The sequence below is a fragment of the Tursiops truncatus genome, chromosome 2 (genome assembly GCF_011762595.2).
Source record: "Tursiops truncatus isolate mTurTru1 chromosome 2, mTurTru1.mat.Y, whole genome shotgun sequence".
In the NCBI taxonomy this organism is placed as follows: domain Eukaryota; kingdom Metazoa; phylum Chordata; class Mammalia; order Artiodactyla; family Delphinidae; genus Tursiops; species Tursiops truncatus.
The window spans coordinates 60,651,152-60,673,509 of NC_047035.1; the positions used below are offsets into that span (position 1 = coordinate 60,651,152).

Consider the following 22,358-nt stretch of genomic DNA (forward strand, 5'->3'; position numbering starts at 1 on the left):
GAAACCTTATGTATTTCTGATTGCAACTTATTTGGTCACTGTGAGCCAAAATAGATAATAATCTTCTAAAATGATGCATATTGTCTAAATTGCTAACAAGAAAATCGTTTCATAGACAGTGCAGTGTTTAACTTTCCTTCCTTTATTCACCTTTAATTCCTCACTGCTTCCAACTGAGTTGAAGTGTTTGTATTAAAACAAAACAGCCATTGGAACTGAAGAAATTGACTCACCTGTTTTTTAAGTTGCAGGGTATTTTTTTATGGTATACAACATGCAGTATAATGTAATAAATATTTTAATTTCTTAAGGCTATTGAACTCTTGTGTCCCTTAGAGGGGACTTCCAACTTACTGTTACAAATATTGGCACTTAATCGTAGAAGAAAATGACATTAAAATAGTTCAAGGATAAAATCACACGTGGGGTGCTTGTTCTCAAACAGGCCATGATCTCATTTAGATATTATCTATAAGCTTGAAGAAGTTATGAATCAATATAGCGGTAAGGAAACCTAACATAACAGTTAAGATCTGTGTCCATTATTTTTCATTTAGGCCTAGAAATACATTTCCTTTCCTGAATGAACCAATAAGGCCATTTCAAAGAGAAAGAAATGGAATCGAAAAACAAACGTGTTAAGGCGAGCATTGACTTCAGAAGCAGGCTCTCCCTTTTAATATACCGGAAAGGAACTGTAAATTCTTTGACCAGCAATTAGCACGCCTGGATCTCCTTCCACAGCACAGAGGAGCAGAGCCAGGAAGAAACTGGTGGTTACGTCGTGCTGCCTCTGGTGGCAAAGGGAGATGCTTCTACTTCTCACAAGGTTTTTTTCCCCCCAAAATCGCGAGACTGGCGAAGCCTGGAGCCTTCTACACATTGCTGTGAGGCCAACTCCACCACCGCTCCGGACGGAGCACAGTGGGCGCGCGTGGGCGCTCAGCAAGTTCCTCTTCTCCAGCCCTTCCTGCCAGTGTTCACCAAAGTGCTTTGGGATCTGAGGTTGTGAAACTCCCTGAGCAGGGAAAACGATACACTTCTTCCCAGTGGCGATTTTTCTTTCTTTTTCTCCTGCCCTAAACAGGGTGTTTGACCTTCTGGGCGACTGCGTTCCCTGTGCCCCGGCGCCAGCTGTGTTCCTGACCGCAGGGCTGCACGGGGCCTGGCAGAGCTCCGGACACATTTCCTGTTGAGGCCTAAGGGAGGGAAGCTGTTTGCTGCCAGAACCCTGACGGGAATTCTTGGAGATTGAGGGGATGGGCGCGGGGGACGGGTGAGGGGGCGGAGAGCCAGCTGTGGGGGCGGGGGGGGGGCGGTGACCGCGCTCCTGGGACAGCTCCACGCCCTCGAGCGGGTCAGATCCAAGCTGGGAGCAGCCGCGGGCGCTGGGCCTCCAAGATGAGGCAGGCGCTCGCCCTGTGCCTTCTCTGGCAGACGTTCTGGCCCCGGCCCGGCAGTGGAGAGCACCCCACCGCCGACCGCGCGGGCTGCTCGGCTTCGGGGGCCTGCTACAGCCTGCACCACGCTACCTTCAAGCGGCAGGAGGCCGAGGAGGCCTGCAGCCTGCGCGGCGGGGCGCTCAGCACGGTGCGCGGGGACGCCGAGCTCCGCGCGGTGGTCGCGCTTTTACGGGCGGGCCCGGGGCCCGGAGGGGGCTCCAAAGACCTTCTCTTCTGGGTGGCGCTGGAGCGCAGGCGATCCAACTGCACCCTGGAGAATGAGCCGTTGCGGGGTTTCTCCTGGTTGTCCCCCGACGTCGGCGGGTCCGAAAGCGACACGCTGCAGTGGGTGGAGGAGCCCCAACGCTCCTGCACCGCTCGGAGCTGCGCGGGACTCCAGGCCACCCGGGGAATCGAGCCCGCAGGCTGGAAGGAGATGCGATGCCACCAGCGCGCCAACGGCTATCTGTGCAAGTACCAGTTCGAGGGCTTGTGCCCCGCACCACGCCCGGGGGCCGCTTCTGACTTGAGCTACCGCGCGCCTTTCCAGCTTTCCAGCGCGGCGCTGGACTTCAGTCCCCCCGGGACCGAGGTGAGTGCGCTCTGCCCCGGGCAGCTCTCCATCACGGCCACCTGCACCTCGGACGAGGTCGGCGCGCGCTGGGACGGGATACCCTCCGGGGCTGTGCTCTGTCCCTGTCCCGGAAGGTACCTCCGTGATGGCAAATGCGTGAAGCTCCTTGACTGCCTAGACGACTTGGGAGTCTTTGCTTGCGAGTGTGCTGCGGGCTTCGTGCTAGGGAAAGACGGACGCTCTTGTGTAACCAATGGGGAAGGACAGCCGGCCCCTGGGGGGACCAAGGTGCCCACCTGGCACCCGCCAGCCACTGCAGCCAGCCCCGTGTCGAAGGGAACCTGGTCACCCAGTGTCCGGGAGAAGCCAGGAGAGGTACCCCATGCCCCTGGACAAAGCAGTTCAGCAACATCTATTCCCGAGATTCCTCGGTGGGGAGCACAGGGCACAATATCTAGTCTTCAAATATCCCCTCAAACAGAGGCAAAGGCCGACATCAACTCTTCTGGAAGCGTGATTCCCAAGTTTAATTCCACGTCTTCCTCTGACAATCCCCAGGCTTTCGATTCTTCCACCGTGGTCTTCATACTTGTGAGCATAGCAGTAGTAGTGTTGGTGATATTGACCGTGACAGTGCTGGGGCTTTTCAAACTCTGCTTCCACAAGAGCCCTTCCCCTCGGCCAAGAAAGGGGCCTTTGGCTTCCCCGGGCATGGAGAGTGATGCTGAGGCCACTGCTCTGAGCTCCAGTTCTACACATTGCACAGACAATGGGGTGAAGGTCGGAGATTGTGGTCTGCGGGACAGAGTAGAGGGAGCCTCGTTGACGGGGTCCTCTCTTGGCTCTGGTGACACATAGGGAAACGGGACAGTGAGCACTTGCTGTGAGCAGTTTTTCACTTTCAGTGAAAAGGGAAAAGGAAAAGAGGAACTTACTTGTGGGACTGACAATTCCTAAAGAAATTCCCCTTCCCCTAAATTCCCTCTTCTCCACTGAGGAGCCACATCTGAACTGGACACTCCTTCCCTGAAGATGGAGGAAGTGGAAGTGCCTAAGGGTGGTAGTGCGGGGCCTGGATCCTACTGGGGAGAGGTATTTTCTTGTGTTTATTCTGGGGAATTTGGAGAGGTGATTGAACTTTTCAGGACATTGGCAGCAAATATACAATGTTTTTTTAATTTTATTTTTTACCAAATGGAAAGGAAAACTTCTGTCTACATTGTTCAGGCTGGGAGTGTATTGGTTTGAAATTCCCAGGCAAAAAATAAAGGATTGTTGATAACCCAGACTCAAATATCATTGGTTTCCTGGAGGAGTAATTATTCAGGAAGAACTGCCGAGGGGCATGTTGGGAATAGGAACAAGAGCACCTCCTGCTTTTAGGCGGAGCGGGAAAGTCCTTGGAATGAGGAGGAGATCTTTAAGAACGTTTTCCTTGGTTCTTTTATACATTACTTTCAAAGTCATTGTTACTTGTGTGCCCTGCTATAAATCCAAACTGTAGTGTTGCCAGAGTTGCTGACTCTGGAAGCAAATTATAGTTGACCACCAATTCAAGTGTTGACTGCGTGTCCTTGCTTAAGGAAACAAATGATTTGTGTTTTCCTCTTCAGTGTCTCTGCTGTCCAGTGTAATGACCTCCCCAACCATACAGCCGTCTCCTAAACATCAGGATGCTGATCCTCACTTCCAGTTATGGCGAGGTTAATTTTCAATTAAAACAGTAATGCTGAGTACTAATTTGAAACCTTCTGGGTACATTAAAGCAAAAGTAAGCTGGATCTCCTCCAAAGTTGCTAGGTTCTTGTGCACTGTTTAACCCATGGAAAAATGTGCATTCCAAACGATTTTCTTCCCCCCCACCACCCTTAATAAAAATGTGTGCAGTGACCATACCTGCCCATCCTGGAATAATTACCAGTTCACAAGGTTCTACATGGGCAAAGGCATTAGGTAAACAGCTTTCCATAGGAATTAAAAGTATAAGAAATAAGTGGAAAGTACAAATATCTATCATCCCGTTATGACTTGGGGTATTAGAAAGTTATCTAAATTGAGCATTCTTCTAAAAAACAATTAAGACATAATAATAATCACTTTCTAGTGGGACTGAGACCCCCTAGAAGATATCCCACTTCTATTAATACGCTAACACTTTAAAACTAAATGCTTGTGGGTTGATGCATGGATAGAGATAGAGAAACAAGCTGAGTAACCAGGAAGATTGGAAACAAGAAGAAGTTTACACTATTATTTTCATAAAATCATTTTGATGTTATTGAGTATATAATGTATTGTATATATATATTATATAGGGTATTGTAACATTAAAGGAATAAAGTATTAGGTGATTTGCTTCATATACTAAATATATGTCTAAATAGTTAAATTTAAATAAAATCACAAGTGAATTAGAATTAACAACATTCAAAGGAATTTTACGTAAAGTCATTTCACAAACAAAACTAAAATCAGGTAAGTAAATGGCTTACCCAGTGTCCCCAGCTTGTTAGAGTGTGTCTCAGTCCACCTCAGTTACGGTGTTAATCTTTGCTGTTTACCGTATGACCTCTCCATAGAGAAGGTACCTATTTGAATAGAATATATGGTACTTTCTTTTGTAAGTTGAAAAATAGCCTATCTGTAACTGAACTGAACTGTAAATTATCTATATCTAGAATTATCTAGAAGTATTTATATCTATCTCTGTGTATGTGTGTACACATACTTTGTCTTAAGGTAGGGTGCCCTTGTATCATTGTTACAGTACAATAGAGCAGGGGTCCCCAACCCCTGGGCCATGGACTGCTACCAGTCCATGGCCTGTTAGGAACTGGGCCACACAGCAGGAGGTGAGTGGCAGGCAAGCGAGCGAAGCTTCATCTGTATTTACAGCCGCTCCCCATCGCTGGCATTACTGCCTGAGCTCCGCCTCCTGTCAGATCAGCAGCAGCATTAGATTCTCATAGGAGCTTGAACCCTACTGTGAACTGCGCATGCGAGGGATCTAGGTTGCGTGCTTCTTATGAGAATCTAATGCCTGATGATCTGAGGTGGAGCTGAGGCAGTGATGCTAGTGCTGGAGAGCAGCTGCAAATACAGATTATCACTAGCAGAGAGGTTTGACTGCACAGAGACCATAATAAATCAATTGCTTGCAGACTCATATCAAAACCCTATTAGTGAGTGGCAAGTGAAAACAAGCTCAGGGCTCACACTGATTCTGCATTATGGTGAGTTGCATAGTTATTTCATTATATATTACAATGTAATAATAATAGAAATAAAGTGCACAATAAATGTAATGGGCTTGAATCATCCTGAAACCATCTCCCCACCCCCGGTCCATGGCAAAATTGTCTTCCACGAAACCAGTCACTGGTGCCAAAAAGGTTGGGGATGGCTGCACCATTAACTTATTGTGCAAGATGCCACTGGTGGCGTTACAAATCTTGGGGTCCAAATGCCCTAGTGAAGAACAAATAGGTGTCAGCTCAATTACTTAACTACTCTTCCCTGTTATTTCCCCATGTAAGTAGATCAGGAAAGAATTACAGAAAACTGTGTTTTCACATCTGACTTCCTGACAGATAGCAATTGCAGACCAGGCTCTGTATAATTTCCTTTGATTTCTGGCTGTGACGTTTTTCATAAAAGTTTGAATCCATGGCAGAATCAGGCTAGCCAACCATGATCTCTTAAGAGCTATCAGGTCAGTGTTCTTCCTCTGAATACTTCTCTACTATCGCTTCTTCATTATTTCTCCAACCTCTTTAAGGTTTATCCCTTTCTTACTTAAAACCCTTTGCCCCTGCACTCATCTCATAGCTGCCTGTTCAGTCATTTCCTTAAAAGGAAAACTTGGAACCTAAGTTACAGTCTTTCTCTCTAGCCTAAGTCCTGCTATCATCTTACACAATCTCCAGGTCCTCCTGTATGACTCTTTCAATGCCTGTGCATTGCAGTTCCTCGACTTCCTCACTTCTAATGAGTTCCACTGTATTTCAGCCTCCACCTTAGCCTTTCAGATGTTTCTGAAACTGCTCTACATCTGAAATCACAAATTCAGACATTTGTGTCTGTGCACGCACTTGTTAAGAGATCTACTAAATCAGTCTTTAGAGACTGGGCTTTGAAATCTCTCTATATAGATATGTTTTAACTTCAACCAGGTAATTCTGATATTAAATAAAGTTTACAAACCATTCTATGCAATTGTATGTATATACCTCAATACAAAAGTTTAATATTCTCTTCTCTCCATTCCCACTATCTGGCAGTGTCTGGAGCATAGTGGGTGCTTAATCAATGAGCAGAAGTACAGTTTTTTTATTTCAGCAAGTCTCAAAGGGATATTGAAGTGTCCTGTTGTAGCCATGTCCTCTTGACAGTTTTGCTATAGTCTTGTTCTTCCACTTCTATGACACTTTTGCTTAAGCTCATCCAGAATAGGATGAAGAAGAACAACTGTAAAGCTATGAAAAATGGTGAGGGGAGAGGTGATAAGAGCATGTCCCTCATTTAAAAGCATATTGTAGTGGTTAAGCCCCTTGTGGTGGGAGAAATTCTGAGCTATTAACAGAAATTTTCTCTTTACTACCTATTTCCCTAGAGGACCCCTTCTAGGACCCCCCCTTTTATTGAGTCAGTGATATTTTTATCACTAAAAGAGGCTGTTAGTTTAAGAGCAAAAAGTCAAATCATTGCTTTTGAATTTCAAAATAGGTTTTTGACTTTCATATCAGAGAGAAGATCTTGAAAACCAAGGCATATTTTTCTGTTTCTGTTTTTTTATGTTTGTCTTCATACAATAAAATGCAGATACAGAGAGTTACACAAAACAAACATATAGCTTGGTGAATTATTATAAGGGGAACACCCTGTAACCATCACACCCCCAGGGTCAAGAACAGAACTTTGCCAGCCATCTCAGGAGCCTTTCCCTGTGTCCCGTCCCAATCACGGCCCCTTCCTCAATTCAAAAGTAGCCTCTGTTTTGATATTTGTAGAAATCATTTTCTTACATTTGTATGGTTGTATTATGCAAGTGTGCATCCTTTGACATTGTATTTTAATCTTGCACAATTTATCTTTTTATTTTAATGTTTTTAATTTAAGATTTTCCATTCTGAAATTTCAGACTTACAAAATTATTACAAAAATAGAAAAATTCCTAAATACCCTTTACCACGATTCCACAAATGTTAACATCTTACATAGCTACCATACTATTATCAAAATCAGGAAATTGCCATTGATATAATGCTATTACATATATATGTAAAACCTACATATATATGATAAATATCTTGAAAATCACTTCATATCATTAGTTCATATAGATTTTCCTTACTCCTTGTTACAGCTTCATGGTATTCCATTAGAGGGGATGTACCATGTTATATGCACATCCTATGTATGTTAAAAATATTTTTATTGGAATATAGTTGATTTACAACACTGTGTTATTTTCAGGTGTACAGAAAAATGAATCCGTTACACATATACATATATCCATTCTTTTTAAGACTCTTTTCCAATATGGATTATTACAGAGTATTGAGTAGCGTTCCCTGTGCTATATAATAGGTCCTCATTAGTTATCTATTTTATATATAGTCGTGTGTATATGTCAATCTCAATCTCCTAATTTATCCCTCCCCTCCTTCCCCCTGGTAAACATAAGTTTGTTTTCTATATCTGTAACTCTATTTCTGTTAGATTATCATACTAAGTGAAGTTAAGTCAGACAGAGAAAGACAAATACCATATGATATTACTTATATGTGGAATGCTATGTATTTTTTAACTTTATATTTTGAAGTATCTTTTGATCTACAGATATGCTCCCTTTCCATCCCATTCCTTCTTATAATTTTCATATTGAATAATTTGGGGTGTTTGACCTATAAAGATTGCCACAGTCTACTGATTTCATACTCATGATGCAGTCTGACATTTTCCTCTGTCTCCTGTATTTCCTGAAAATTGGTACTTAGATTTAGAGGCTTGAAAAGACTTATTTGTCATACCTTTGACAAGACTATAGGTTGCGGTATGTTTTTTTAACGAGAGCACATAATGACTGTTTTTTACTATTAGCAGCCATTGATGCTTAAAGCTTAGATACATTAATTCATTGGGATTACAAAGTGGTGCTATTTGTTTTCATGAATTACCTGGGCAATTTTATAAGGGGAGACTTCCCTTCATTTACTAGTTGGTTATCAAATTATACATTTCATATGTAAGAAAGGCAGTATACTTATTTCTTATATTTATCAATTTTTAGATAATTAATTTTCCCTATAATCCTCAAAAGATTATCAATTATATTTTTTACTATTAATATAAATTTACAGGATTAGACATATTTGATGGGTTCCAATCAATTGCAATTCATATCTTTACTGAAGCTTAAAGTATCCTATCTTTGGCCAGCGAGAGCTTCCTAAGTTGACTCCTGAGTCCTTCTGACATGATTCTAGTGTCCTTTGATGATTTCCTTGCCATCTGGTATTACAAGACTTTCCAGGCTCATTATATATCTTTCCTGCCTCAGATCTGGAATTAGCCATTTCTCCAGGGATTCCTGGTTTCTCTTAATGGAAGATGATATTTCAAGACTGCAATCTGGGCTCTAAGGATTCCACTGCTATAGAATTGGTCATTGCTTCTAGGCCTTCTCAGAGCAAAGATCTAGAAAATATAATGATTCCTGAAATAATAGAATTCTACCAGCAAGAGACAGAAAAAATATGTAGAAGTGAAAGAGAGGTATACAGCTAAGTGTCCCTAAGTGGACATTTGCTCACCTTCTCACTGGACATAAGCACTGGGGGTGGGGGATATGGTGATAGAAACTGGACAGATTGGGGGATAATGAGTATGAAGTGAATTGATAACTTCCTAGGGCATGGCCCAGGGAAACTGAAAACCTCTTAGAGACACCACAGTCAAACCTGGTGCTAATGTTGTAGAACAGCAATGTGTAAGGGAGGTATCTAGGTGGGTAGACCTGAGGGATGCATTATAGAATGGTGTGAGAGAGAAGCTAAGATTTCTTTTGTCTGAGAGTGGGCCTGTGGATCTTGTGAAACCTTAGGGTTGGAGCAATCATGATACTGAATAACCTGAATAGACCCAACACACAAAAATCAAAGGAGAACTTGTACCTTAACATCCACAGATGTAGATATCCAAAAAGCACTGGAGATTGTATGTCCCACTGTAAACTAGGCTGGACAGATCTAGTGACCATAGGACTAAGCATCCATCCCCCAATTCTAGGGCAATATGTATACTTCCTAGAACTTAGGTTATCCCCATGGATACGTGAAGAAATGAGGGGAGAGAATCCTAGCGTGACCAGTTAACCAAGACACACTAATAAAAATCAGAAATAACTGAATTTACCTTAATGGAGCAGGATTAAGTTTCCTGTCATCAACAGAAATGGAGTTCAAGAACTGAGTTCTGCTACTGAGAAATAAAGAAACTTCTATTTGTATGTACATTTTATTAGTTGTTTTCTTAGAAAAAAAATTGTACATGCTTTTAGCTTTTTAAAATAGAGGTACTGTTAACTGCCTCATAAAATTGTTATGAGAAAATGAATATAGAGATGTATAACAGTGACCTGGAGTAGAGTAAGCACTCATCAAATGACCTATTGGCAGACTGAGGAGGGAAGCTATGAAATACCCTCATCGTGATATTTATAAACCACTCAGACCACACCTATTCAGGGCTTTAGGAAGTCTTACTTACGTCGTTATAAACTAGCAAACGTAATTCAAGAGTGCTGAGAACCAGAAAACGAGCCTACTGGTCTCTAACTCTGAAAAAAAAAAGGCACTTAAATATGTCCAAGGATAGCAAATGACGTGCATAAGATAAACATATTTTTGTTCATTTTGCCAAGACTGCTAACTTGTTAACATGATACGAGGATATGATGGGAGATAGTAGTAATCCTCATAATTTTAAAAATGATCCGTTTCCAGTTCTCACATTTCTCTCTTTCAAGTGGCAGAGCTGGGAGCATGGAGTGTCAGCCAATGGCTACTGGATGGGCAGATACTTAAAGTGACCAGAAATCCTCTTTCTGAGAGCCTTGGGTAGGAACATGTCCTTTAAGTGAGCCACCTCAGTAGGTAGGTTTTCCTAGAATTACAGCGTCTCAGGAGGCAGTGATTATAGTTTAGCGCCCGGACGAGATGCAGATGGCCTGACTGTACAGTGCTGGGATTGTGGGCCCATCAACAGTGTCCAGAGTGTCTGTTTGGCCGACCCCATTATTACCAGGGCACTGTGCTTGGTTTAAAGTATTTTCTTTCCTTCTACTCCCCTCATCAACATGTATAGAAAGCTCTTAAAAGTGATAAACCATAAACAAACTCCTTTACGTTCTTTTTGCAAGAAAGTCGAATATAAATTGAGAAGAACAAAGCAAAATAATTCCAGATTTCTCTGATATGTTGTAATACCCATATAGTAATACTTTTTTATAGACCTGTAATTTCCACACAGCAACTTTTTGTAGGAAACAATATTTTTACATGTACTATCATGTTTTATTTATTCTCACATAATCCCTGTGGAAATGGGGAGGGATAGATGAGTAGAAATCTGCGGTGTCTGTGACAGTTCTTCCTAAGCTGAGACTTGACAAAGTATTGCAACTGTTATCATATAGCAGATCTGCCAGATTTTTCATTTTAACAAGATCGTCTTGCTTGAAAAGGTAAGAAGTTAAGGAGTTTTGTATGGATTAAAATTTCTATGTTCCTAAGGCTGAGCCACATCTGACTGAGCTTTTCAGATTTATGTGAAAGCCAAGTCAGGATTAAAACTTCTTTTACACGCTTCTCCCGTATTTGGCAGGGGACTCAAGAGTCATGGACCAATGCTGGGAAATCCTTGCTCTCAGATGTTATGGTCTGGACATTCCTCTCAATCATTTGAGACTGTCTCATTTTCCTCTCTGCACTGGTCTTCCCTTTAGACTATTCATCCATTAAGCCCGCCCCATCCTAAATCACTACCACAAACAGAAGGCTTATCACTCTGCTTTTCCCTTTTTTTTTTTTTAATATCAAGGGTTTTTTTGTTTTGTTTATTTATTTATTTATGGCTGTGTTGGGTCTTTGTTTCTGTGCGAGGGCTTTCTCTAGTTGTGGCAAGCGGGGGCCACGCTTCATCGCAGTGCGCGGGCCTCTCACTATCGCGGCCTCTCTCATTGTGGAGCACAGGCTCCTGACGCACAGGCTCAGTAATTGTGGCTCACGGGCCCAGTTGCTCCGCGGCATGTGGGATCCTCCCAGACCAGGGCTCGAACCCATGTCCCCTGCATTGGCAGGCAGATTCTCAACCACTGCGCCACCAGGTAAGCCCCCTCTGCTTTTCCCTTTTACTCTTCATCTCTCTCCTCCTGGTGAGTTACCCCAGCCTGTTAGCAACTTTACCTTCCTAAGGCTCCACTGCATCATTCAACTCTGCAGCTCAAAAGGATCCCAGGCTTCCCCATTGAAGTCCACGCTCCTGAACCTCACCCAGGGCCCTCCAAGACCTTACTTATCAGGTTGTCTCATGTTGTACCCTGGGTTTTTGCCAAACTGAATTACTCAGTGTTGCTTTATTACAGCTCCATAATTTTAACACGAATTTCTTCTATCAATACCTGGAACGCCAACCATTACCAGCTGGCATGCTGAAATGTGTCCATACTACAAATCCCAGTTTAAATGCTACCTCCTCCAAGATATTTTCTCCAGTCACCTCAGACTCAAACCAATTCTCTGAAATCTCTCATCACTTTATTTGAATCATTCTTATTATAGCTACTGGCATCCATGTTTTTCATCATCTCTACTGTATTGCATGCTGTTGAAGTGAGGAACTACACCTCACATGTTTTGTAAAAAACAAATTGCCTTTACATTGCAAGCTATAAATAGATGTTTTCTAAATGAATTCTAATTAGGCAGAAATGATAATAAATTTGTTTAAATGAATATTAACTTTATACTGAATAATCAAGTTTCTACAGTTTTTAAATCCTTAAAAATAATTTAGTAACTATATTATGCACTATTATTTACTAAAAGCTCTCCTGGATTCCTTAGACAAGTTTTCACTTCATGATATGTACGCATTAACCTAGACAACTTTGAGACAAAGTTCTTTGATCTGTATCCCTGAAAGTCTAACTTTCTTTGTATCCACACATACCCTCCTGCATGGTTAAGAACTGAGACACTCTTTCTCCCCGGACCATCTCTTTTCTTACAAAGACGTGCCTAAGTAAGACAGCCAGAGGGGATGTTTCTCTTAAAATCCTCCAACACCTGCCTGCTCCCCCTACCCTGCTCAACGCCCCCCTCTCTGAAGATCAGTGTCAGATGTCCTGACAGCTCAAAACAGCAGTTGGATTTTCCGGAATGCCATTGTTTGGGGGAGTAAAGGTGGAGAGAAATCCAAGGCAGGCAGTGAGCCCGAAGCTAGAGGATACATGGCAGTGGGCTTGGTCCCTGGGGATGAAATTGCCTGGTAGAAGGAACTAGCCCACGGGACAGTCCCCCAGCTGTAACGTGGGGAGAAGAGGGGTCTCTGGGCACACAGGTTTCACTGCTCATGAGTCTATGGAGCTAGGATTTTTAGTGCTTCCAGCCAACACCACCAATCCAGACTCAACAGATCTGTGATCCAATGGTTAGAAAAGAGGGAAAAATACAAATTAAATTTAAAATAATTTACACATCTGTAGTCTGTTTGCTCTTACCCAAAGCCTCCCCTATTACTATTCTCTTCTTGGTAGCCCATGTCACCGTCCTTATGTCCCTTGTTTCATTTCTTGAACCCAAAGACAGACCTACAGACTGGAATTAGAAGCAAGTGAGGAGAACGCTGGATAGATATTTCCAGGCCTCCAAAGCTGAAGGCAGACCTCTGCGCTCATTGAGATTGCCTTTTGGTCTCAATGCCAGAACTGCAGGTAGCAAGTGAGGTAGCAATGGCTCTAAGTGTCCACAGTCAGACCCTCCTGTCCAGGCCAACAGGCTAGTATCTTTGCAAATGAGCTATTTTCAGAGTGTGATCTGATTCAGAATTCCTCCTGCTTCTGCAGAGCTCTACCTCCTCTCTTACTCTGAGGCAAGATTGATAGAATTAAGAGCACGTAGTTCTCTCCTTTTCACTTTTTTAGTAAATTAATCAATTTGTATGTATTCATCATCTATATCACCTTTAATATATAAGTCCTGTAAGGGCAGAGACCACGTCTGACTGTTTTTTTCCCATGTCTACAGTGTCTGGCATGTAAATGGTACTAATCCCTTATTGAATAACTGGAGGAATAGGTAGATGGTTTGAAATGCAGCTAAAGGGCAGGGTTGGTGGGCAGAGACACATTTGCTCATCTTTTCTGAATACATATGCATTTGACTATATACACCGATGTACACACACAGATATACACATCTTTTATCTCTTTAGACGTTGCCTATGTGCCTCTGCTCTAGCCCTCTGCACTTCCAACCACACCTTTCTCTCAGGGATGCATTCCTTCTACCACTCTCTAGCCCTCCAGCTCTCCTCTACCTTGCCCTCCCTTTGGGTGATCTGACATCTTCCACCCCATTATTATACATTAGCCCTTACAGACAGTCCAGGAGCTCCACTGACACAGGAAGAGTCCACAAGAGGGCAAGGCCCACTTTTCAACTGTATTGAGGACTTGTCCTGCATATCTCGTAACATATGCTGGAAAATATCAAAGCTGAGCAGAGGTCTGTTCAGGTCTTGCCTGACCCCAGACCTGGCTCCTGAGGCTGTCTCTTCATACTGACAACACCTGCTCTCGGGGCCCAGCTGCCTGCTCAGCTCCCCACGTAGATTTCCTCCCCTGGCGTAGATACAACATGCCTCAAATTCAGCTCGTCACAGGTGCCTTTTGTAACATCGATCTCTTTAATGACACAACTCTCATTCCAGAATTCCCATCTGGAACCATCAGTTGCTCTTTTTCAGTCCATTTTTTTTCTTTAATCTTTATATTCTCTGTCATCAGTTCCTGTTGCGCCTCCCTTTGACTTGTCCATTAGATTTGCCCTTTTGTGTTGAGGTCCACCATTGCCATCCCAACCTAGGTTTTCATCACCATAGTCCTCACTTACTCATCTTTAATATTTATATCTAAACTCACTTGGCAAACAAGTTTAAACTTTCTATGGCTCCCCTTTGAAAAACAAAAACAGCTTATGCTTCTCATTTTCTAGCACACGAAAACCCAAAAATCCATGACTGACTTCTCAAAATCTGGTCCCACCCTATGTACTGGTCTAATCTTATGTCCCAAGATCCCTCAAGACACCCATCAGGCCTGCCTCACAGTTATCCAGGAAAAGAACAAAAACCTATTAAGCACGTACTTTGTGCCAGGCCCAGTGATCGGCACTGGAGATAAGGCAGAATCCAAGACAGACACGATCCCTGTGCTCATACACCCTACAATCTACCTCAGGATTTTCTCCCTTCTTGAGTCTGCCAATAGTGCGCTGCCACTTAACATTTATGCACATACCATCATATTGCTGACTTATTCATATATTCAACCAGAGAGTATTTATTAACCACGTCATGGGATAGGGCACCGTCCTAAGCAGGTGGAAACTTCAAGTCTGCGAGTTAGAGATTACGTCGCCAGTAGAGACCCAGCACAATGCCTAGAGGTGGGTAAGTAGTCCATAACCCTTTTTTTTTTTTTTTTTTTTTTTTTTTTGCGGTACGCGGGCCTCTCACTGTTGTGGCTTCTCCCGTTGTGGAACACAAGCTCCGGACGCGCAGGCTCAGCGGCCATGGCTCACGGGCCCAGCTGCTCTGCGGCATGTGGGATCTTCCCGGACCGAGGCACGAACCCGTGTCCCCTGCATCGGCAGGCGGACTCTCAACCACTGCGCCACCAGGGAAGCCCGAGTCCATAACCCTTTTTAAATGAATGACTCACATAATAAAAGGTTATAAACATTGAGCAATCAGAATTTAGAGGAGAGAGAGAGCAGAATGTTGAGGAGTTTGCAGAAGGCTGTGCTTTGGAGGATGTGTGGGCCGTGCACAGACTGAGAAGTGGGAGGAGGGCATTCCAAGCAAGCGCGGCACTGGAATGTGAGGCAAAGAAGTGGGACCCACTGCCCGCCCCTCCCGACACACACACATCTGCTCCTGTTGTTTCCATAGCGATGGAGCATACACAACCCTTCTAGCCCTTGAACCAGGACTACCCATGCACTTATGTTCTCATCCATAAAATGTGAGCAGAAAGAATGTGTACGGTGTCCACATCATCTGCTGTAAAATTCAGAATAGGATAGATTATGTTGTGGAATAAACAGCACAGTTTTATTTCTTGCTCACAAAAGTCTGCTGCAAGCCCAGGGGACTTCTTCACATTCATTCAGGATTCCCGCAGGTTTCCATCTTGTCACATTTCCACATCAACGTGTTTTGTGGTCATCGTGGCAAGGGGAGCAAGGGATGGAGAACCAAGCCCCAGCAATGAACACCTCGGCACTCAGATGACTCGTGCCACACTGGCTCCTATCGCTTTGGTCAACACTGGTCACGTGGCTGTGCCTAGTCACAGAAAGTGAAGAAGTGTAACCTTCCGTGTGCCCATAAATAGAAAAGAACTGGATACTGGTAAATATTGTTATGTCTGTTACACTTAACACAAAATGAAACTGCATGTCATAGACTTAATCTCTACTTTCTGAAGGCTGAGACACGTACGTGTACTGACCAGTCTTTGACCATAAAAATGAGGAAAATGCCCTAGGGGATGGTGGAAACACAAGATGAAAGGAACCGGAGCCCCTGAATGATTTCATGGAGAAGAGCCATTACACCAGCCTGGAACTCCCACTTCCCGACTATCGTGGAAGAGAGAAATAAAATTCTATCAGGTTCAAGCCCCTGTGTCTTGAAGTCTCTCTCTTTCAGTAGCTTAGCCTAAATTCCAACTAATCCAGGAAGAGTCTAGAGAGACAATGGCCTTGACTGGATTTAGGATTTGTGTAAGGGAATAGCACTGTGGCATTAAAATAGACAAAAGGAATATCAACACACATCTGGTTGTTTCCAACCCAATAATAAACTTTGAGCTAGCAGGAACTAAAACACAGAAGACACTTCTTTTGTGGTTTCTTCAAGATCTAGCATATTTCTACATTCAGAGGGTATTCTTTTGTAGATAGCTGTTGGCTAATTGATAAGAAGAAGAAACCAAAATATGAGAAATCAAAACTCTATATCCAGCTATACCAAAGTCAGTAGAATCTCTGAAATGCATCACGTAGCCTCCAAACTGAGAAGGACAGGTACCACCTTGAAACAGAAAAATGTTTAGAAGGTCTGTCTTCTAATGGAAAAGGAAGTAATACTTCAGTGAAAACATCCATTGCCCCATTGCTCCTCCAAATGCGCAATGTGAAATGGCTTTAACCTTTTAAACCAAAGAGAAAAAGAGCATGACTTCATGGGAGACAGTGTGGTTTGCTAAGTCTTAGTTTATTTATATTATTATTATTATTTCTTTTGCTTTGTGTTTAAGTTGGAACAATAGAGAGTGGTTAAGGATTCTCAATGAAGATATGTGTTTCTTTTGCTTTTTCCTCACAAGTAACTTTCTTTTCCCCTCTGTTTCCAGGATGACTAGGGAAGGTATCTGTTTCAACAAGTAAGGTCATAATTATACCCAACAATTTTCTCATACTCCATTTAAACATGGAAAAGCTCTACCTGTTGGTCCATTAGAAATATTATATTAAAAGTTTTAACGTTATAGCAATAATTAAGCAAAATACAATTCTCTTCTTACTCATGATTAACTGAAATATGCATCCACCGTAAGAGGACTAATAGCCTGATCTCATATCCAGATAAATGTCAGAGTGAAATGATAGCTTTAAAGAGGCTGCATGAAACAATCTAAAACAAAACGCAAAATTAGAGAATTGGGAAAATAATTTGGGGAAAAGTAAAAATGAACATGATGATAAAAAATGTATTTATAACCTGAGAAACTCATAATGAGATATTTAATTTATTTTAATCTGATCATTACCCAATTTTTCTATTAAGTTGGCTCTATGAACATTTATTTCATTCAACTCAAAACATGTGCATGGTGAAATCATTATAAATATGTCTTTAAGCAAAATCAGTGCAGAGACAGCACGGGTCCGAGGACAGTCTTGCCCCTGCAGCTCTGGAACAGGGGAGCTGACGGTAGGAGAGGCAGTTCCAGTGTGGCTGGGAAGAAAGCTGTGGTGGCGCTGGCTAAGGTGTGCACCTGACACCTGGAAATCAGAGCTGGATCTTGGGAAGCTTCGAATTCTAGTCCTTAACTCTGACCAACTGTGGGGCTTTGGTGTTGAGATACGAGAGGACGAAACTCACCCAGTTCTGAACCAAGTCAAGCAGGAAGAGGAAATCAGAAAATTATTTCGTTTTAAACTAGTAAAAGATAGACTTGAGAACAGAGCTTAAATGTGTAGGCACCATGGCCCTGCAAATATGGAACCCAGAATTAGACAACCCCTGCCCCATGACCCCCAGTCAGAAGCACAACTGCAGGCCCTCCACAGCAGAGCCTAACCCTGCACACTTGGGTGGGGGAGGAGAAGCAATGCAGAATGTGCATGCCCTGGGACAGAGCCCTACGCAAAAGAGGGGCTGAGGGCTGAACCCTCACACCTAGTTCCTCTCCAAACTCATAATCAACTCACTGTGCCTCCAAGTGGGCAGTATCAGTCAGCAGCCAGGAGGAAAAATTCCCTCATCAAAGAACTGAGAGCAGTGAAGAAATGACCCCTCCCAAGGTAAGTCACTTCAGCTTTATAAACCTGAGGTTCCCATCTGTGAACTGATATCTCCAGTGTATCTTTTAGCTCTAATATTTATGATTTTAAAAAGCCTCTGGGGGGTGGGTTTGTACCTAGGACTAGAGAAGAGAGGACAGCGCTCTTGCGGGTCACTAAGAATGGGGAAGGTGTTCCTGAGCCGAGTGGCATATGAACTCTATGCCATCGCATGATTTTATTTTATCATATTTCAACAAATATTTATTGAATACCTTCCATGTGCCGGTGAACAGAGTGATAAAATAGGTCAGGTCCCCACCTGCCTTCCCAGAGCTTACACTCTAGTGAGGAGAGATATTAAATAAACAAGCACATGAATGTGCAATTACCAAATGCAGTAAGAGCTTTAAAGCAAGAAAAACTGGAGGGGGATACGTGGCGGGGGCGGTGGGGGTGGGCACAGCAACCTTCCAGGCAGCGGGAACAGCATATGCAAAGGCCTTGAGGCTGAAATGAATACAGCACATCTGAGACGTTAAAAGAAGGCTCTGGCTGGAGTTTAGTGAGTAAGAGCATGGGTGGTATGATTTGCATATAGAGGGACCAGGCAGGCAGGGCATTATAGAATATGCCAAGGAGCTTGGATTTTATTCTGAGAGTATGAAAATCCAGTGAAGAGATTTAAACTGGGGAAAAATATGCTCTATTTTATGATGCTAAAAATTACTTAGCTGTGTGGAGAATAGATTTGGAGGCATGGATGATCAAAACCCCCATGAAGTAATACAAGCTGTGTGGGCAAAGCCACAGAGGAAGAGGGAGAGGGTGTCCTTTGGGCCTCTGGAGTGTAGCCCCAGAGCTCCTGTGTCACAGTCATCACTGGGAAGAGTTCTTGATACCTAAGTGGGTCATTAGAACCAAGTTGGTTAATAACTGATGGTTGGTGAGATGACATTAACCAGTCATTCTGTGCATTAATGTTAACGCTATTTAGTGCTTGGTTCAAAAGAGTAAAAGTGAATTTTTATCCAAGGGTCCCCCAAATACCATTAATTCCAAATAGATGTTTATAGTTGTTTCATCAAAATGGTATTCTTTATGCTCCACCCACTTCCAGCCCTCAGAAAAATACATTTGAGATATGGATTCTCTAGTCAAATCGTATCAGGCAGCTCCACTCCAGTTCATTTTCCCCAGAATCCAAAACGAACTGGCTGACTAAAAAGTGAACTAATTTGCATTCACCATGGTGCTGAGCACAGTGGGATCTCCTTGGTGAGCTGTCATCCTGGGCAAGGGCTGTTTACATAACGATTATGACAGTATCCATGCCCACCCCTTCATAAACTGTTTCATAGGGCTTGGCATCTGGGATCTCTAAAATATTTTCTTAATATATATCATTATACAAGGCCTTTTAGATCAGAGGGGATGTGAGCAGTGTTAATTGGGCAAATGAGACCGAACTGGCTGTCTGAAGTGTGTGTGCTTGGACAAAGCCCCTTTGTCTTGGTAAAAGGGGTGGGAGAATGATTAACGAGAATATGGGTTTATTATTATTATTATTATTATTGAAGTATAGTTAATTTACAATGTTGTGTTAGTTTCAAGTGTACAGCAAAGTGATTCAGATATATATATACATATATATATATATTCTTTTTCAGATTCTTTTCCATTATAGGTTATTACAAGATACTGAGTATAGTTCCGTGTGCTATACAGTAGGACCTTGTTGTTTACCTACTTTATATGTAGTGTGTATATATTAATCCCAAACTCCTAATTTATCTGGGAGAAATGGTTTTATCTTGATGGTGTATTTCAAACCTCTAGTTAGTTACCTAGCTGTCACCAAATTACTATTGAGTCACCAATGGCAAAAAAAAAGAAAAAAGGCCTTTAAAGTAGAAAAACAAAGAAACAAACAAAAGTGAGAGCCTGTGTTGACTGCCTCAGGAGCTCTCCATGAAGGAAGCCCCGCTGGGGCAGAGCACTCCTGAAGGACAGGTAACTTGGCAATAGGCTCTTGGGAGCTGCAGGGGGGGAAGAGTTATCTCTGGTCATTCCCAGTCGTGAGGCCTCCCACAAGTAATCCTTACTCCATTCAATCAACTCATTCACCAGTACTTACTGATTGCCTCCAATCGCCCAGGCCTCAACAGTCAGGAAAAAAAAATTTTTTTTCTGCAAAGGACGGAAACACAACGCAAACTGACTTCAACAAAAAGGGAATGTACGGGTCCATGCAACTCAAAAGTACAGGGTAAACAAATCCAGCTTCAGGCAACGCTGGAGACAAAAGCTCCAGTGGTTTCCTGGGGGATCCATTCTTGTCTCTGTTTTCTTCAGTGTTCCCTGCATTCTCATGAGTAGTTCTCCTTAGAGGTGAGGGATCCCCTGGCAGTTCCAGGGTCACAGTATAGAAACCAAAGTGGAAATTGAGATTCCCCTTCGCGGTATGAACAAAGCCCATAAGATTGGCTCTAATTAGACCACCATGTGCAGATCTGACCCAATCACTGACAGTAGGGGCTGGCCAGTGACTTGTGTCACTTTGACCCATGGAACCTGAGGGAACCTTTGCTCCACAGGGAGCAAAGGGTGGGGAGGGGGTAGGTTCAGCTCCATCCAAATGACATGGGTGAGGATTAGAAGAGTACAAAGAACGTGGCACGGTGATTCCCTAAAGACACCTGCATTAGAAGAAAGGTGATAGTAAGGCAGTAGATATCCACTAAGTATTTAAATTTCACTGGCCATTGCATGAGGTGCAAAACAGTCTTGCCCTCACAGTCTGATTGCAGGAAGAGGATGGTTCCACAGTGCAATGCCATAAATGCTGTAATGTGACCACACATCCTGGTTAGCCAGGACGGTCATAGTTTATGCCTGGTGTCCCAGGGTAATTATTAACAATGGACCCCTTTTCTCTCAAAAATGCCCTGGTTTGTACAATGTGTTTTATGGCCACCCTAACAGTAACTGTTGTTCAAATGCACATAGAAAGAAAGGCGAGGGAATGACTAACTGGGAGAGAGATGAATGCAGTAGACTGGAAAGGCTTCATAAGGAAGGCGACGCTTTACCTGAACATTGAAGGATGTGTTGAAACGTTCCAGAGGCTGAAGACACTAAGAGCATTCCAAGCACCAGGAAAGGCGAGGAGGTATGAACAGTCACTTGGGGTTTTGCTCCCATTACTGCTGTGATCCAACAGGATCAAATGTGTGCAGAGGAAAGGGTTGGGGCAAAGGACAGGAAAGGTGAGCCAGGTAGCTGGCCTCTGATCAAAAGGAGAAGCATCACATTAAAATGAGTTATCCAAGCTTATAGTGTCTGCAAGTAAGCTAGACTTTCATGGTCTAGAATAGAAAGACAAAGCTGTTGCTTTTATTTCTGGTCCCATGAGACACTCTGAAGTATGCTGAACTTGAGAAGTGAATTTAGAAGCTTGAGCCATTTCACTTAGATTCACAACACCTGCTGCTGAAGATGCAACCCAGACTCAAAAGATGAGAAATGTCCTCTGTCAGGCACAGATATATGTTACTGGTTTGAATCGTATGTAATCTGTGGCTCAAGCAACCATGAATGTGAAATGAAGAAACAAACAGTTATGTTGTATAATATGTTTTCTGCTTATCCTCCTTGTGAGATACGTAATTTAAAAAGACAGATAGAAATGGATCTATCATAGGGTGTCAACAGAGCCAATACATTTGTCAAAAGAACTGGAAGAAGTGTGAATTATAAGTTGTTCCTGTAAAGTGTACCCCAGATATGCTGATTATTTTGCATTATTAGCTTCACGCAGCCAAAGAGAAGGTTCATTCTTTAGTGTTAAGTTATTATGCTCACAGTTTGAGAAGGAAAAGGAAATTGTAAATATGCAATCTTACTACCTATGAGAATACAACTTCTTCCTACTCTTGTATTTTCTAGTCATTATATCACAATTCTCCATCCCCTCCAGTGAAATATTCTACGATGTCAAAGTTGATTTCATACAAGACAAATCTTAAAATGAATAATAGAGTTGCATATATTATAATTTCACACACTTCTATGTTTAATAGCTAGTTATCCTCTAGAGTACCTCTGTGCATGGGTGAGGTTAAATATCTTTATGTAATAGAATAAAAATGAAACATGAGGGTTAAACTCTAATGAATCCTATCCCTTTCTACCTATGGCTGTTGATGGGACAGGTATTATGTTGTCCACATGATACCACTTATTTAGGTAAAAGAGAATAATTTGGTCATTAATACAGATAACCCTTGGGATTCAGCAGTGAGGTTGGTGTCTCTGTTCTCCTTGTGCTTTTGTGTAACTTCTCCCTCCTTGAAACCTTCAGCCATCTTTGCAGTTCATGTCAGACTATCTCACCTTTCTTGTAGCTGCCATCTACTAACCTCCTGGTCACTTCATTTATTCATAGAAGATTTCAGTATGTGAATCTCTGCCATCTCCTCTACT

The 22,358-nt window shown here is 42.7% G+C and overlaps 1 protein-coding gene across 1 annotated transcript; it reads left to right on the forward strand.

The window, feature by feature from the left end:
• Nucleotides 1-1,341: 1,341 nt before the first annotated feature.
• On the forward strand, nt 1,342-3,304 carry CLEC14A (C-type lectin domain containing 14A). The gene has a single exon (XM_004331769.4). It carries the CDS (start codon nt 1,402-1,404, stop codon nt 2,872-2,874), a length of 1,473 nt encoding a protein of 490 aa, XP_004331817.2. The 5' UTR covers nt 1,342-1,401; the 3' UTR covers nt 2,875-3,304.
• The last annotated feature ends 19,054 nt before the right edge of the window (nt 3,305-22,358 follow it).